General features: G+C 38.8%; 2 protein-coding genes across 5 annotated transcripts; both read right to left on the bottom strand.

The window, feature by feature from the left end:
- Positions 1-631: 631 nt before the first annotated feature.
- Positions 632-8584, bottom strand: LOC146562908 (selenocysteine insertion sequence-binding protein 2-like). Of its 3 annotated transcripts, none has more exons than XM_085295156.1 (18): positions 8321-8574; positions 7754-7872; positions 7532-7673; positions 7379-7448; positions 6333-6538; positions 6145-6229; positions 5952-6046; positions 4189-4332; positions 4015-4101; positions 3818-3919; positions 3592-3724; positions 3296-3462; positions 3053-3182; positions 2787-2946; positions 2461-2681; positions 1822-1976; positions 1560-1725; positions 632-1442 (listed from the first exon to the last, which is right to left on the bottom strand). In XM_085295156.1, the coding sequence occupies exons 1-18, from the start codon at positions 8327-8329 to the stop codon at positions 1318-1320; spliced, it is 2316 nt and encodes a 771-aa protein (XP_085151282.1). In that variant the 5' UTR covers positions 8330-8574; the 3' UTR covers positions 632-1317. The 3 variants fall into 3 exon arrangements, with proteins under 3 accessions (XP_085151282.1, XP_085151281.1, XP_085151283.1); XM_085295155.1 differs by having other exon boundaries at positions 7532-7676; positions 8321-8573; XM_085295157.1 differs by lacking the exon at positions 632-1442 and having other exon boundaries at positions 1566-1725; positions 1822-1897; positions 7532-7676; positions 8321-8584.
- A 2111-nt stretch (positions 8585-10695) lies between these two features.
- On the bottom strand, positions 10696-17691 carry LOC146562907 (solute carrier family 75 member 1-like). Of its 2 annotated transcripts, none has more exons than XM_085295153.1 (13): positions 17555-17691; positions 16978-17159; positions 16347-16443; positions 16141-16244; positions 15854-16012; positions 15479-15670; positions 13355-13457; positions 13145-13256; positions 12951-13059; positions 12741-12831; positions 11768-11815; positions 11583-11672; positions 10696-11466 (listed from the first exon to the last, which is right to left on the bottom strand). In XM_085295153.1, exons 2-13 carry the CDS (start codon positions 17128-17130, stop codon positions 11363-11365), a joined length of 1362 nt encoding a protein of 453 aa, XP_085151279.1. In that variant the 5' UTR covers positions 17131-17159; positions 17555-17691; the 3' UTR covers positions 10696-11362. The 2 variants fall into 2 exon arrangements, with proteins under 2 accessions (XP_085151279.1, XP_085151280.1); XM_085295154.1 differs by having other exon boundaries at positions 16978-17156; positions 17555-17667.
- Positions 17692-17835: the final 144 nt, after the last annotated feature.

Here is a 17835-nt window from a genome sequence, read left to right as displayed (position 1 = left end):
AAATGTCGTAAACTGACAAATGTGATTTCTTACAACTTTTTCAGGTTTAAACAAATCTACACAAACAATACACAAATTAAATGAATGAGACTAAACATCTTAAACTTAAGACTATGCACAGACAATTTGACACAACACACACATGTCACATGACACTGTTACCTTGCAAAATGTCTGTTATGAAATCTATTTTATATCTATTTCTCCCTGGCTTGAATCAAAATGTAAATGTAATGACTTAAATGCAAAACCATGTAATATCAGTCAGTCATTCAGATATTAAAATCCAAGCTTGGTTTCTACTTTTAAAAAATAAAGCGCAGTTTAATGGATTTTAGTTTTTTTGCCCCTGTGAAATATTGCATGGTTTAAGTTTATTACCCTGTGTGAACCTGCCAAAAACTGAACCAAATGTGTAGAAAAGATTTGTATTTGTGGGTAAAATTTTGAAAATGTAAAAAACAAACTTATTAACATGAGTGAAAGTCTAAGCAGGTTGTTTCATCTTTCATCCAAGTGGATTCTTCAGTAATAAAATCAAATTTATTTAAACCCTACTGAGGGTTGTGCTACATATGCTAAATACCAATTCTAAGCAGTGTGAAAGTCACAAAAGTGCACTCTAAACAAATCACAGGTATTATGTTTATTGTGTATATATATTCTAATATACACTGCTTTATGTTGATTTCTTGTGTATAGACAGTATGCTATAGAGACTGGTATGCAGCATATGTTATATAACATGAATGAGAACATTGAAGAACATAAACATTGGTTTATCATTGTTCTTAAATTAATGTGTAACTTCAGTGTCATGGCAAAATAAAAGGTAAATTTAAACCATTAATTCCTTTAATATGCAATCTTGAACTTACTCCACATGTTTACAAAGGATGATACACAACTCTTTATTCAAAACCTTCAAATTTTACTGGAGTCAAGGAATGTCACTATGTCAAAATGTCATTTCTTTATGTAAAATGACACTAAAATGTCAAAATCGTTTGAACTGAAGTTTATTATAAAGAAAAAAAATGCAGTGTTAAATCATCATACATCCCCTTAACAACCTCCACACACTGTCATGAAGCTGCTGATCATTCAGATTGTGGGATCTCTTCAAGTTCAGCCCTACTAAGAAGAAATCATAAATAACTGGAATAAGCACTAACATGATACTGACAAAGTCCTGGAAAGCTGCGAGCCGCAGTTTGAGAAACACCTGCAGCACTGTAGCCTTGGAAGGCTCTTTTTCTGCCAGTACGATGAGAAATAAGGGGATCCATTTTTCAGGCACAAAAGGCTTCACAACTGTTAGCTCTCTTCATCATCAGTGTTTTCAGTACATTCATTGTCCAAGTGCATGGACCGCAGCTCCACCTCAAAGTCCATTAATGTGTGGTTATACTCTTCCTCCAACATTTTCTTCCAGATTTTTACTGAGAAAGGGAGACAATATGTAATTATTTTTTACTGTTTCACGATTACTGTTAGAGACACTTTGTTTTTTACTAGACAGAGCAATATCATCGCTATCCAATGTTACAGTTACTTACTGTATTGTGGTTCCTCTGGCTCAGTTACATCCGGGTCAGGCACAGGTTCCTCAGTGTTTGTTTCAAGCTCTGCCTCTTCCTGGTCTCTCTGCTCCAGGCTTGACACCATCCCTTCATAGGCTGTCCTGGCCTCAGAAGACAGCTCGATCATCTTGTGATAATAATCCTGTAGGTACGAAAGTTTTCAGCTCATTTGAAATTACCTATTAATGTCATCTTAAAACAATAATTGTGCGTACATTTGCATAACAATAACCCTGACCTGTGCACCATCATAGTTGAAGATGCCGACCAGGGTGACAGGCACGGCCTTGTTGACACAGCGTCCCAAAGCTTTTCTAGAGAGTGCAAATATGAACGGCACACCCTGCTCACGACATGTATCAATGATTGTGTGGAGAGCCTCATCCAGGCCGCCTGTGAAAGGTGATATTTTTGCCCTTTTCATGCAATTGTAAGCATTCCTTGTACGTCACAGCTCTCCCAGGATCACATTTATGAAAGACTATATGACAATTCTCGCTTTTCCATGTTGCTTGATAAATCAGAAAACAACAAATTGTATTCTCTCCATTTTGTCTTCTCTCTAATTTGTGATTTTTAAGACCAAAAAACATTTCTGAAATGCCAACAGGGAATAGTGTGCTTTTTAAAAGCAATAGCATAAAACTAGAAAAAAAGGAGATAATGAAGTTCTGAAACTGTAATGGACATGTTTAAAAATATTAAGTGACCATAAAGAATTGGGATGCATACATATAACTCCTGCTGATCATAGCCTAGACTTGAATTTTAAAGTAACAACACAAAGAACATGAAAGTTGGACTGGCCCAAATTTAAAGAAAACGTTCAGAATTCCTAGTTTCCAAACTGAAAGCCAACTATCAGGTCTTATAGTACCTTTGGACTGGATGCGTTCACAGTTAGGTGAGATAATGACACACTTGATCTTCCTGAGTTTGAGGTGCTTGTGGACCTCCCTAAGGCCCATCACGAGCCGCCTCTTCATGCGGGCCTTCATGGGGTCCTTCTGGTACAGGCGGTCCTGGAACCGAACCAGCTCCTTTAGCAGCAACATCACGCACTCATCCACATCTTTGCTCAGCATCTGGCTGCAATAACTGAAATGCAAATGAAAATGGAAACGCGATATACTCAGGGTGCAAGCAACCAACATCAACTTGTGACTGGTCATGCAGTGAAGCGTGCAGCTTTGGCAGTCTTACTCTCTGAATTTTCTGCTGTGGATTTTAGGTGCTGGGTATGACTGAGGTGAGGGGATTTGTTGCTGTATGGTCTCATTTTTGTCCGTCTCTTCAGCTTCTCCCACGATCTGACATGTGTCATTTAATTCATCAAATCCCTCTGCAGGAGAGCCAACCTCATCTATGGTTTGAAAAGCACAAAATTAAAAATATTAGCTGCAATCATTCGTTTCCAACAGCTCAGAACAAAGCATACTGGCAGCAATAATTTCACTGCATGCTCTGACCTGTGGCGTTTGCATCACACTGCTCTTTTTCTGTACAGTTACTCGCAAGTTTATACTCGCTTTCAGGCAGCAGTCCTCTCTCCTCCAGTAAACGCCTCTGCTTCCTCTCCTCTCTCTCCTTCAAAATGACCTGAGGAACCAAAACATGAGTTCAAGTCTATAAACAGAGCTACACAGCTGAAATGAATTCTCATAAAATTGATTATATTTGTCTTTATTGCATAGTAAATAAATGAACTTTGCCTTCTTCAGAGGAGTTGGTTTCTTTGCTTTGGGCACCTCTCTTTGCTTGCCTTTCTTTACCAAAGGACTAGTTGAATCGAGGGGATTGTGTGCAATTTTATCCTGCTGCCACAGAGGCTTCTTCTGGGCAGATGTTTGCTTCTGAACAACAGGTAGTCCTCCACCAACTACACATACAGGAATACTTATTTTTCATCAGGTTATGATAGCATGCACTCCAAGATCGGGGTTAGGAAACTACTTAAATTAGCATTATTCTTCAAAACAAAGTATAAAGTGATATCTATCAAGCCAACCTGTGAGAATAACTGGCTTAGCGTCCTGCTTGGCTTTCTGAGACTGCTGCTTCTTTTCCAGGGTGGCCAGCATGTTTCCGATGTCCAGTTGCATAGGAACCTTGCTCTTTTTCCCAGAGGCTTTCTCGCTTTTCTAGAAATCAGGTAAACAAGAACAGAACTGCACATTAAAATCAAACCTGTTTCCAATTCTAAAGGTTAACTTTAATGTACACAAGACACAAACCTGTCCTTTTTTTCCCGTTTCAGTGGGTTGTGTCTTTGCTGCAGGTGATTTTCCCTGGTTCTGGTCAGCAGATTGATGCTGACTTCCTTCTCTTTGGTTTTCCTTAAAAAGAATGTAAAAATCACTATCATAAAAAAACACTATAAAATGTAATTTTAGACTAATATTAAATATATATATGATGAAATGATGAGTACCTCATTGCATAGTTTTGTATTGCTGCTGGTTATTAACCTTTCAGTCTTCGACAAAGCAAGAGTCAAGTCTGGGAACTCCTCTTCATCCTTCAAAGAAAACCATACAACAGAAGTAATCCTTCTCCTAGGAACAGAACGAGTTGAACAAAAATTCACAACTCAGATTTTCTTCACCTCAAATTTTGGAGGCTCTTGAGAAATCACCGGCTCTGACGAGTCACCTCCTGCACCCTCACTGCTACTTTTCGGCTTCTTTTTTTTCTTTCGCTTTTTCCTCCCTGGAGCTATCTCTTCCTCCTGTGCAGCCATGCTCTCAATCTGATAAGATATAAAAATGACAAAGCTCAAACACCCGATGAAAATATAAAGGCTTACTGTGAAAGTTTAGCTTTTTGTTATGTTGAGCAACCCATTTGATAAATTCTGTTATATCAAGGATGTAAACACCACGATATATAGTCTGTGTGTCTATAATTACATGTTTGCTTGATGTTCACAAATAATGTCTCTTTGGCCTCATTACTCTGTTGCCTTGCTTATTTTGGTTTGGTTTACAATGTCTTTGTAAATAAAGAACAGCTCTTCACAGAAACTCTCCAGTGTTGCCATAGTTTGAACACAATTTTAAGTACTTTTGACTGTGACGCATGTCAGGTGTACAAGCTGATATGGTATTAAAAAACTGTAATTACCTTGGACTTCAGCAGGTGTGCTGTGTCAGATTTTATAACTATTGCAAGTTGGCATGCTGTAATTTCATTTACATTTATGAATAAAATGCAAGCTTCGAGAGAACATTTGTTGCTTCTTGCTTTTTCTGTGATGGTGCTCAGCCTCTGTGTGGATACAGAGTGTAACGGGAGAGCAGTGGGAGCTCTGTTGCAGAGTAATACTGTCCACATATTTTTAATTAGCGTGAAAAATCTACCTACATTTAAGAAAACCTAATAAAAAGGTTAATTACAAAAAACACCAAAAGCTACTAAATGGATGGTGCATAAGTGAAATTAAGTGTGATGGTTACTGCTGTGCGAGAGACATCAAGAGCCAAGAGTGAGCTATTTAAAAACAAAACAAAACATGACAACAAATGGTAAATGGCCTGTATTTATATAGCGCTTTACTAGTCCCTAAGGACCCCAAAGCGCTTTACATATCCAGTCATCCACCCCTTCACGCACACATTCACACACTGGTGATGGCAAGCTACATTGTAGCCACAGCCACCCTGGGGCGCACTGACAGAGGCGAGGCTGCCAGACACTGGCGCCACCGGGCCCTCTGACCACCACCAGTAGGCAACGGGTGAAGTGTCTCGCCAAGGACACAACGACCGAGACTGTCCAAGCCGGGGCTCGAACTGGCAACCGATTACAAGGCGAACTCCCAACTCTTGAGCCACGATTGTCCCAATACAACAAAACGAATACATACACAACTCACAAATACTCAGATATATCTAGTAATATTTAGTAACAGCCTTACAGATTTCTTTCCATCTTGTAAGTATATAAAGTGTAACGCAGAGCAGGGGTAGTGAGAAGGCTGTTTCGCCTTTCTTGTAGAATAATGAAAAAAAAAAAAAAAAAGTGTTCACACCTATAATACTCACAAATTAACTTTTAAGTGTCCAATTAAATCTTTTTTTTTATATTTACTCAAAATTTATTTAAAGAAGTTAATTTCGGCTGCTCTCTTGTCACAAGGGACGTAGGAGCATCCCGTGTCGATTTGGCAAAACATGATGCCCTTCCGAATGCTATCCCCGAAGGGACTTGTGTTTCCAGCTGAAATCAAAACATGGGCCCAGATAAGAGCCAGAAAATAAATGGTAGGTTTACCTCATGAAAATAATTAATTCACTTACGGATTGTTAAGATTTGCCAATTGCCTAGGAATCTGGTATAACTGTTGAGAATCTAAAACATGCATCATACCTGCATACTGTTACAGCTGATTGTCTTGTCATTGGGATCAAGTTTCTTCGGAGGCTGAGAGGCAATGTTAGCCCAGGACGTCACCACCGGTTGGACTGTGCACACACACCAAATAAAGATAATCAACGTGTGAAATATTTTTAAAACTGCCTTAAAATTGCTGAAAGACAGACTAGAGTAAATCTGAGCCTACCTGCTTGGATAACTTGGCTTTCTGGCTTGGCATTAGTGGCACACACCTGGGGACCAGGTAGGGTTGGAGATCCTCTGCTGCCAGACTGCAACAAAAAAATTACAGCAGCACCAACATCATGAGTATAGCTTTCTGTAATGTGCAAGAGCTGTCACATAGCTTAACATTTGATATTCCCATGAGCTGACCATCCAAGAAGATGCCAATTTTGGAGTTTGGGAGCTTGTGAATGGAGGATCCCAGCACTCTTTCCGAACAGTAGGAGCTGCTTTGGCCACTGAAACACCACCCAATTCCGGAAAATCAGCCATCTTCACTTCAAATGGGACAGAATTTGTCTGTGCTGGTTTTGGCTTCCCTGCAGAGGTTGGGGCAGATCTTGTACCTTTAAAACCTGGGAATGAATTATGAAATATTAAAGGAGAAATATTTACATAAAGCAGCGGGTTTTAAACATTTTGTGCCCAACATACTACAATTCTGTTCATCAAAACTGAACAAACAAACAAAATCTATAAGACAATAATATGCTAAAGAATCTCATCAAGAATTACTGCAATTCTCACTGTATTGACACCTTTGCTCTACATCATCTCAACTGAATGTTGTCAGTTCATTCTTTAATTGCATTTCAGACAGTTACAGTTTATCTGCAGCATCTAGATCTTGCAAGATACCGTTACACAAAAACCATTAAATGGTCTTGCAGCTTCAGCTGTAGAGCTCCTTTAAAGTAGGCCAAGTTTCTTTCAGAATCTCTCTGTGCCCCTTTAGCTTTCTTGGCACCATATTAACATTGCCAAACTGCTGCCAGAGGTTTATGCACTTGGGCTAAAGGCCACAGACATTCCAAATCCACGTGAAGCTGTAAGACAGGCAGCTTTCACAATAATATCTGCTGGGTCATCAGCATAGGTTGTTACTTGGAGTTTGAGTAACATGAGAAAGCAACAAGGTTGGTGCACAAACATGCCCAAGGCACTAAAGCAATAGCCAAGCCTTTAATGTGTGGGCAACTCACAAGTTAGCCGATCATTCGTGTCGCTTTGCCCTCCTGTATATGGCAGTAATACGTGCAAGCTTGATACCAAATCCCATGGGATATTTGGGAATCACTTGACCACAAAATGATTTCCAATGTTAAAAATATTTTGTTTGTACATTCAATACAAAAACTAGCATCTGAACCAAGAAATTATTCCCAAAAAAAGTTAATACCATGTACGCCACTTACCTTTTTTCTGCATGTCCACTGAGGTTTTGCCCATGAATTTTCCTTGAGAGTCCTTTTTGTTTTGAGGCATCTGTGAAGATTAGAAAATAACAATTTACTTCATGAATAAAGTTTGTTTACATGTAGGTTTCTGTAAATAAAAATAAAGCCAACCTTAGCTTGGGGATCCTGTTTGGTCCTATTGCTCTGTAGGAAGTTATCACTGGCCTCTCTAACAGGGCGGCTGCTGCTGTAGCCATGACTCCTCGGTGCATCTCCTCCTCTGCCTGCTGGTTTTGGGCTCAGACCTGACTGGCTTCTTAACAAATTGTAACAACATGAGCACCCGATGAAAAGCCAAATGATTAAATACCCCTGAAAATGATAACTTCCTACCCTCTTGAAAACTGATCGGAGGTATAAGGGTTTGGTAGAATCAGAGGTTGCGCTGATGCTGATGTGTGGGGCTCTGCAGGCGGTTTCCTCGACCCCCTCTGGTATCTATGGTCAAAGTCCTGGAAAGCAAAGCACATGACAGTTTTTTCTTCTGCCACCAAACAGCGTGTTGGTGTTTGACCTTTGATAATCACGCCATTAATTCCAAATTCGAGTAGAATCTGCATAAAGAAATTTAGCTTAAGACTAACCGCTATATCGATGTTTTGGACTCACAATGCACTAAAAACGAAACGCATCCATCTCCACTTGATTACAAAACATCCAGCTTATGTTGCACAATAGTAACCGCCGGGTTGAAAATGTCTTCCAGTATAACTGAACTATTACCTCATTATTGTGTTCAAACCACACATTGTCTTAGCAGTATCTCACTCGTGTAACTAACAGTTAAAGTTTGCTAAGAGTTAGCTCACGCTCAGCTGCAAAAACTAACATTCGTTAGCTTTCTAGCTAACTAGCTAGCAAAAGAAAAGAACAAATGTGGCATTCATTTTCATAAAATACCTTGTCCATCACTCTAGTTGAAGTCACATCTTCGTATCTTCATATAAGCTCATACAAGTCGCCAAGCTCCATCTTACGAGTGTACAGACAATAATCTACCCCAAAAGTGTGTGCATGGCTAACCAGGCTAAGCAACCTGTTTGACAGCATGAAGCCGGAGCAGCTAGCTGCGTGAAACAGCTGGTGTTTACATGTGCAGTCAGGAGATCCACAGCGACACCCTCTGATAAAACAATGTAAACCGTTTAACGAGTATTCCTGTTAATTAAAAAAGTATAATAAACTCTATGAATCCATCTTTTATTGAGACCCCGAAGGCTAGAAAGACGCATAAACATATCTATAACTCTATACTCTGTGCATATATGTGTAAATATAAAACACTTAACATTATCTAAACATACCAGGAGGACCCCAGATTAACGTTGTTGCTTGGCCCTACTTAATTTAAGTTGCTTAAAATTGCACTACATACACATTATTACTGACGCTGGCTCCGTAGTGTAGTGGTTTGCACATCTGCTTGGAACGATAACACATTATTAGTTATATTTTGTTGTAGTTTGCTTGGACTTCTTTGAAACTCCAAAATAAATTGTTGTGTATTTATTTAGTATTTCATGAAAGAGAATTGCGTCTTTAAATTTTCTACTTTGTTAAATTAACAAAACTAAAAAGCTTTACTCTGAGTACCAAAAGTCAATGTCTGGTTTAATTATATAGCACATTTCATCATAGGCCTGCTTTAACTCAATATGCTTTACACAGAAGATAAAAACACCTATGCAAGTTTATGATGAAAACAAAATGAAGTAAAGTGCACATCCATGCACACAGTTATTAACTGTAAGCCTGTGAGAACAAAAAGTTTTTGAACACAGATTAGATTAAATTTAGGTCTGTAGACAGCTTAATCCAGAGAACACGACCATACGTGTAAGCACCCTCAGCACACTTAGATTTATCTCTGGAGACAGTTAAAAGATCTGCAACTGAAAATCTGAGAAGAACGACTGAGTAATAGACACTGAGCTATTTAGAAGTTTACTGGAGGAAGTCAGATGTGTACTATACAAACCACTGAGAGCTTTATGAGCTAATAGAAGGATTTTAAATGTAATTCTGTATTCAGCTGGGATCCAGTGAAGTGACTTTAGCACTGGGATAATATGGTCCAATTTTCATGTCAGGACTCGCCGCTGCACTCTAGACAAGCTGAAGTTGTCCTACTAGTAATTTGGATAATCCTGCAAACAGAGCAGTAGTCCAACTTGCTGAACACTTGGACCAATTTCTCAGTTAGTTTGTGATTAGGATTTTCTAACTATATCTGTGGTAGAAAGCAGTTCTGGTGACCTTATTGATGTGATTATTAAAACTGAGATCACTGTCCAAAATGCTGCAGAAGTTCCAGACAGAAACAGAGTGAGACTGTATGGGATGATAAATATGAAAAAATTTTCTCTCTCTCTGACTTTTTGGACCAGGGACAAGGATTTCCATGTTTAAAACGTCTCTAGACAGCCAACTGTTAATGTCATCAGTGCATCAGTTTGTGAACAGAGGTTAGATCATCAGAAAGTGATAAGTACAGCTGTGTACTATCTGTGTAAGTATGATAGGATATATTGCGATTCTTTATGATAGTGCCAAGGAGGAGCATGTAAAGGTTAAAGAGTAATAGACTAGTAACAGACCCCTGATTTAATTTCTGTTACACTTTAGGGGCCAGATGTTTTGCAGTGGCACAAATGTGTGTTTTAGAGTAAAAAACTTTTTTTCTTCTTTTTTAGTGCCTTTTAGTACAGCCATTTCATTTTCAAGGTGCAAAATGTAGAGAGGAGAATATTTAAATCAGTGGTACAAACTGAATTGAATCATGTTTTCAGCACACAACTGCTGACTGTGTCAAAATTTAACACTGAAAAAAGTATACCTTGCTTTTTGCACTTCATACTGACCTGAACTGACTGTGCCTATGAAATAATTGCACCTTAGAAATGAGCGCAACTTTTGTAAATCAGCCATAAAACTAACCACACCAGTTTGGGTCTTGTGCTTACATGTTATTTTGCCCCATGATGAGAACTGGTTAAGAACCTGAACTGTTAAACCAATTGAATCACAAAGTCGTTGACTAAAAAGTCACACATAATATATCAAATTTAAGTTTCTTTCATATCGTACATTGAGTGTAAGGATTTTCATGGATGGTGCTTACACTTTCCTTTGTTTTAACTGGACTTTACATTTATTTTAGTTTTCTTGATATGAAAGCATCGAACTGTGTATACTATGCTCAGAATAAATCAAGTTAAACTCAGATTAAAAAACAAAACTCATGAAGAATTTCCCTTTTTTGCATTTACCAAGAATAAAGATTGTAATCTTTATTTTTATATACTAAAAAAAATATCAAAAACATATCTTACCTTTAAAAATGTATTTTAGATACATATTGTGAAGTAAAATGTATGCAGCAAAAGCATTAAGTAGACCCAAATACTAAAGCATAAAGATGTTGATCAAAGCTGTACTTGAGTACAGTATTTAATGTGTAGTTCACATAGAATGAATTAGAAAAATTATACAAAAGGTTCAAAGTAAGATAACTGTTCATTGCCATGGACTGATGTTTCATTCTCTGTAGTAAAGAATAGAACATCAAAAAGTTTTATGTGTGTTAATGCTAAAGTATCCTTTGCAAAATAGAAAATCTTAGTGATTAATAAAATACAACATTACAAAAATATCTGTGTACCAGGAGCACTAATATCACATGGAATTCCTTCTAACCCACCCAGTCTACAATACACACCGGTCTATAAGAACACACAAACAACATTATGTTCATTCATTCGTTTTTGGTATTTGTACCATCTTCTCATATCATTTTGTTTCATTTTTTGATCTTTGGCCAACAGCATGGAAAAGTAAACATCCTATTACTGTGAATTTAGTGCTTGCTTTCCCAGAAGATGTAAACATCATTGCATTGATGTAGGTAATGAAACAAGGTTTTTTAAAAAGTCTTTAAGTTGCTCATTCCTCTTTTAGTCTCCTGGCTATGCCCAGGAGAGCTAAGGGCAAGACGAAGGAGGCCGATGTGATAAGAAAGCAGGTCTGTGCTCCAGCAATCCAATATACTGCAAACAAATCAGTTAAAACAAAACAAATATGAATATATAACAAATAATTCAAATAGCACCATCTCAAGAGAAAAGCAGCATATGGAAAGATCCTTTAGTTTCAGTTTCCTCACCTGAGGAGGACACAACTGGGCCCAACGCTCTGGCCAGGGCACCCAAACTACGCAGAATCCCCATCACAGTGCCCTTCTGACTGGCTGAGCCTAGAGGAATCAGCAACAGTGGGTAATCAGCAACAGTACCAACATTATAGCAGGATCAAAATATTTTTGATACTTTGATTTGATAAAAGGCTCACCATGGTCAGAAACTAGAGTCGACAAGCAGGGGACAACTATGGCAGCCGCTGTAAGAATAGGATACATAATACGTTGGAACAATTTTATAATTTAGGGACATTTAAGTAAAATGCTATATAGCACAATATCATACAAAACAGTAACAATCTGATATTTTGCTTCTTAGAAAAGTTAGAGGACGACTTGATAAGAATAACACGAAGTATTTAAACTAAAGTGATATTATCCACTCCTGTTAGGGAGCAGACTAAAAAAAAAGGATCCCTACTTCAATATGCACACATATTCTGATCAAAACAACGCCTAGATTTATGGACTTTGCATCAGATTAAGTATCAGGTTAGACACCATGTTTCTAAAATTTTGGGGGCCAAATATAATAACATTAGTTTTTATCTCAATTTTGAAAATGAATGAAAAAAAATTCCAGACATCCAGGCCTTTGTTCTGTAAGATATATCTGTGGTTTAGCTACATAATTTGCTGTAAATATAGCAGCATATAATCTGTATATCAATGAAAATGTATGTAGTATTTTCTTAGGGAAGAATGTAAAATGTAAATAGAACTGGTCCCAGTACAGAACCCTGTGGAACTCCACATGAGTATAATTCATTCTGAAATTTGACTGAAACTCTTCAGATAAACCACTCCTCTGCTAATGACTTCTTGACTATGTTATAGTTGTTCATTTAAGAATTTTTGAAATAAGAGAAGGGATGGGGATTGGTCTATGATTACTTAAGACAGCTGGATCAGGCAAAGTCTTCTTAAGCAATAGTTTAATTACTGCATCCTTGAAAGTGTTCTTGGCAGTGTTCTTCTATTTTAACAGTGTACTGTCCTGTTATGTATTTTGGCAGTAGTTTATCACATAGTTTTTAGATTTATTTACACATTCTTGGGTGCTGTCAAGACAAGACAGATGAAACTGAGTTACTGCATATTTCGAATACAGTAATTTTGACTCACCAAAGGAATACAGTGACAACCCAATGTACAGCATTGTTACATTCCACGATAACCCGATGATTACAAAGGCTGGGATCAATGCTATGATTGCCTAAAAACAAGAAAAATGGTTCAGTAAGGTAGACATTTGTGCAGTGATTTATCCTGTTCCATTAACACCAACAACGGCATTAGATCAGTATTTGCCATGCAAGCAGTTGGTGACTTTACCATACGAACAGCCCTGATGTGCTGCCCCGGTTTTATTCTGCGAGCATAACCACCCTGGATTAAAGCCATGATGACACCAATAAAGAAGAACATCTTTCCCTGCTCCATGCTGTTAGAGAGAAAAACATAAGGTTGCTGTTTGTCAGACTTAAAAGGGAAACTCAGAGTACACAGCCTTATCTTTGAGTTCATACCTTGTAAACTGGAAACGCTGGTGAGTAAGAAAACTTAAGGTGAACTCCAGACCAGAGAACAGGAAGAGGTAGCAGAAATAAACCAGCCCCAGCACTCGAAGGCTTTGCATTCCTGTGAAACACAGCCCAATAGTGCAGCACTGTGTTAAGGTTTATTCACTCTTTATAAACGGGACAATCACAGATGAATGCAGCGTATACACTACTCACCGTTTCTTGAAAGTTGATCTTTTTTCTTACTAACAGCTGCAAAATAGAACAAGGATAATGGATGCAGCAGGTCCCTGCAGTCCCCACAGCCTGAAGACAAAGCCTAAAATGGAACAAGAAAAATGATCTGCATCTCTCTCTCAGTGAATAATGATTTGAAAAAACAATGCTGTTTCTTCAGAAACAATAAGAATTATGTGAACTTGTAATTTTATTTTATTTATGTATTTTTTCTGCAGTGGGTAGGTGAAAACTGAGAAAAATCAGACATGTTCAATCCAAACAGTGATCACTGTCTCTTTGAAACATTCCTCGCCTGGTGGTTTCAGGTATGTTGCTCAATCTGGCAGACATGCACATAAATCATCGCCTTACTAATAAGGTGGTGTACACAGTGGATCAGCAGCCATAGACCTGTCCAGACATGCGTTAAGTGGAATGACAAAAATTGCTTAAAGTACACCTCATAAGGTTTTTTTTTTGAAAAACTTTCATATAATTTCTGTTGAAGAAGGAATAAAGAGGGTGGAAATACTCTAAACATTGGACATCAGTATATCCTGTGTTTAGCAATGTTCTCCCTGTGTTTGAGTGGGTTCTCTCTGGGTTCCTCCCACAGTCCAAGGACGTGCAGTTAGTGGGGTTCTGAACTGCCCAAAGGTGGGTGAATGTGGTTGTCTGTCTCTATGAGTAAGCCTTGGTCAGATTGGCAACCTGTCCAGGGTGTACCCCACCTCCTTCTCTCCCTATGGTAGCTGAAATATGCTCCAGCCACCCCACAACCCTGATAAGGATAAGCGGAAGAAAATGGATGGATGGGTGTTTGTTGGCGGTGGTCTGACTATTTCAGAAATGGATGATCTACTTTGATTTTCACACACAACCATCTTTAGGGTTTTCAGACTATGGCTCAAAAAAGACAAATTACTCAGTGAGTGGCAGTTCTCTGGATGGAAATCCAAAAGCCAGAGAAGAATGGCCAGACTTCTACGAGCTTTTAGGAGCACAACAGTAGCTGAAATGACCACTTACAACAAAGGTACGTAGAAGAATGCACAACATGTGGAATCTTGACGCAGGTGGGCTAAGGCAGTCAGAATTTGGTTTAAACAACATGAAGGAATGGATTCATCCTGCAGTATATCATGATTCAGGCTGGTAGTGGTGGTGTAATGTGTGGGGGATAATTTTTTGTACACAGTGAGTATTGTTGCTGACCATCCCAATCTTACTACAGTGTGCACATGCTCTGATGACTGATTAAAGTAGTTCACTGCACTCAAATGGACTCCAAAGTCAGCTGATCTCAATCTAACAGAGCACCTTTGTGAAATGGTGGTAGTGAAATTCCCACCATGTATGTGCAGCTGACAAAATCTCCACCTGAAACGGTTTGGTGCTCTCCTGTCAGTATGGACCAAAATCACTGAGTTTTTCCAGCACCTTGTTGAATTTATGTCTTGAAGAATTAAAGTAGTTCAAAAGGAGGGCAAAGGGTGGTCCAGCACCCAGCAGCCTGTTACCTTAGCTCAGCATGAAAAATTGAAAACATTGGAAAACAGATAGTCACTGATACTGGTACTGATATTGGCCCTTATTGAAGTACTTTGTATTTAAGGTGTGTGATACTTCCTCTTCATGGGAAAAAAGTACTTTTTTACTAAACTAAATGTATTTTTCAATCATAGCAATCATTTTTAGAGAAACATATTGTAAACCCAATACAAATATATGGTTACATTGTTTTTTCTACTGTTAGATCAGTATGTTGTCAAATACAGTGGATGTCCTTACATGGTCATTTCAGACAAACAGCTCTGGCAATTACTAAAGCGGTCTAACCCATCTCCTGTTGGGTAATAGGGAAGGAGAACTGAGCTAAAGACTTCTTGTTTGAGACAAAGCCCAGTGTAAGATAAATGAGCACTGTTTTGAACTGTGAGTCATGGAAATCTACACAATTGTAGCATAATAGGTCAACTTTAAGTGAAAAAGGTTCATACTTGTTCTACCACAGGGTGTTTTGGGAATCCATACAGCACAACTGATGGCTGGAAAATGTATGTCTACTGTTTAAAACTGCATTTAGTTCTGTTTGCATTAGCAGGAGTGTTTCTAACTAACCTTGACGTCCTTTGTTAATGTTTCTGGCAGCATCAGCCAAATAAAGAGCAGATCGGCAGTGCTGAAAGCCAGGGCGAGCAGAGCTGGAGTGAGGTAGAAGACATTTCCTGTTGCTTTGGAGGTGATAGCAAAGTAGGCGCCCATCAGAGGCCCCACAGTGAAGCCCAAGGAGAAGGCAACGCCGATCATGGCCTGATTACAACAGAGGGAAACAGAAAACAGAAAGACACTTTATTTATCTATTCTCAATACATGTGCTAAGCTAAGTGTACTGATAACAAAAAAAAAGTATGTATAAATATAACACAAAGTAATTTTAATTAATTTCACTTCAACAAAACATTTCCTGTAATGACCACAAATATTTCTGCCTACCATTCCTCGGTTCCGTGCTTTCGGGCACGGCAGGTCAGCTATGATGGCAGTGCAGAGGCTGACGTTGCCCTTACAAATGCCCCCAATTACCCGAAACAAAAGGAACATGCTGAAGCTCCGGGAAACAGCCCAGACTGCATAGGAGGACATCAGCCCTAACTGAAACACAAGGCACCCAATTAGATGTGAATGAGTCAGCTCTGGAGAAAGGGCTTTGTGTTTTCTTACAGAACGAACAGTGATAAACAAAACTTTAAAAAGTCTTAAAAAAGTGATGTTTTCCTCACTGTGGTGAGCATAAGCAGGGGTCGCCGGCCATATGAGTCTGACAGAGCCCCGGTTACAGGTGATGCCAGGAACTGTAGCAGAGAAAACAGTGAGCCAATCAGACCTGGGGGGGGGAAGGAGCATTATTAAACCAATGAGCCTGCAACACTGAAAATGTTGACCTTAACGTTGAATAAATCTGATGTTTAAAATTAATCCAATATACCTCCAAACAGGACACTGTTGTATTTCTTTTCCAAAGGAATCCCAACAGCCTCCCGGAACCAGTCCACAACAGTTTGAAGAGACTGATACACACCATCCTGCCCACACACAAACAAAGCATCACAGAGCTATAGTATAAATACCAGCAAAGTGGTTGCTTCACCATGACTCAGCAGGCAGATTCACCCACGGACTAATCGAATCAAATCACTCATGAGTTTGTTACAGTTTTTATGGAGGAGATTCTTCAAACAAAACCATCTTTGTTCGAGGATGTGTTCACAATGTAGAAATGGTCCGTTGAGGGAATTCCATTCAAAAAAATCCTATCTAACAATTTTCACACTGCAAAAAAATGTCTTCAGTAAACACTGTTACCCTTTGATCATCACTGGCAGGAAATAAGGCTGCTGGAATCACCTTCAAAGTTTTAATGCTTTTAACCTCTTTCCTTGTCGTGTATAGCAGGCTTATCAGCTTAATGGACTGGACTGGTTCTTATATAGCGCTTTTCTACTCATCTGAGCACTCAAAGCGCTTTAATATCTGCTGTGATTTTAAAAGTGCCTTTACATGATTATACTGCTATAAATAAATAAATAAATAAATAAATAAATAAATGAAAGACCAACCCTGCTTTCTGCATAGTGATCCAAAATAGAAGGCAGCAGAGGTAGAATCAGAGTGAATCCCAGCAGGTCCAGCAGCAGGATGATAAACACAATCTTGATGACCTTTGTGGAGAAGTTGCCTTCATCTTCCTTGGATTTGTTTACGGCTGACATTTTTCCACCTGATAGTGTTTCTTTTCCTGCTGTACAAAGAGCAGCACACAAAACGTTTACACCAGTTTATGCCGGTAAACGTGTAATTACCGACACCCTTAATTAACCACATCTACTTACAGTAAGTAATCAGGAAACAGAGGGAGAAAAACGTGTTGGTCGAGGAGGAAGGAGGAAACAATTCCTGCAGCCTTCCTCACCCGAGCAAATCCACCTCAATTTGTATGAACTTAAAAAGCATCAACACACAAATGTGTTAGATTGTGCTTTCAAATATCTTCATCTAAAAGCACAAAACACGTTTCTCTTCATGTAAATGGTTTGGATCCAGTGGTACTGACCAATATTTATCAGCATCGCATTTTTTCCTCGATTTTTCTCCCTATGTATTTCTTCTAATGTCACCTTAACACGTTTAACTTACCCAGTGTGCGCAGAGCGGTGGACTCAGAGAAGCAGATCAAAGTGAGGACAAGTTCACCTCGACCTGGCTCATCAGTCAGTCCATTATTGAGTACACACCAGGAAGCAGCGTCCTCTTACATTTGGATGACAAGAGTGTGTCGTAACCAACGCAAACACAAGAAAATGCTGCCTTCACGTGACCTCCGTAAGCTCGTATTTTCGCCTTTCTCCCTCGTTAAGGTTTTTCTGTGGTGGTCCAACAAATCTTTTGATTCAGTGCGTCAAAGCAGTGCTTAGAGA

The sequence above is a fragment of the Mchenga conophoros genome, linkage group LG12 (genome assembly GCF_057382185.1).
Source record: "Mchenga conophoros isolate Kocher_MC1m ecotype Shallow Benthic linkage group LG12, M_conophoros_male_GT1.1, whole genome shotgun sequence".
NCBI lineage: Eukaryota > Metazoa > Chordata > Actinopteri > Cichliformes > Cichlidae > Mchenga > Mchenga conophoros.
Note: the sequence above shows the minus strand (reverse complement) of the source record. Positions and strands in the feature narration are given on the sequence as shown.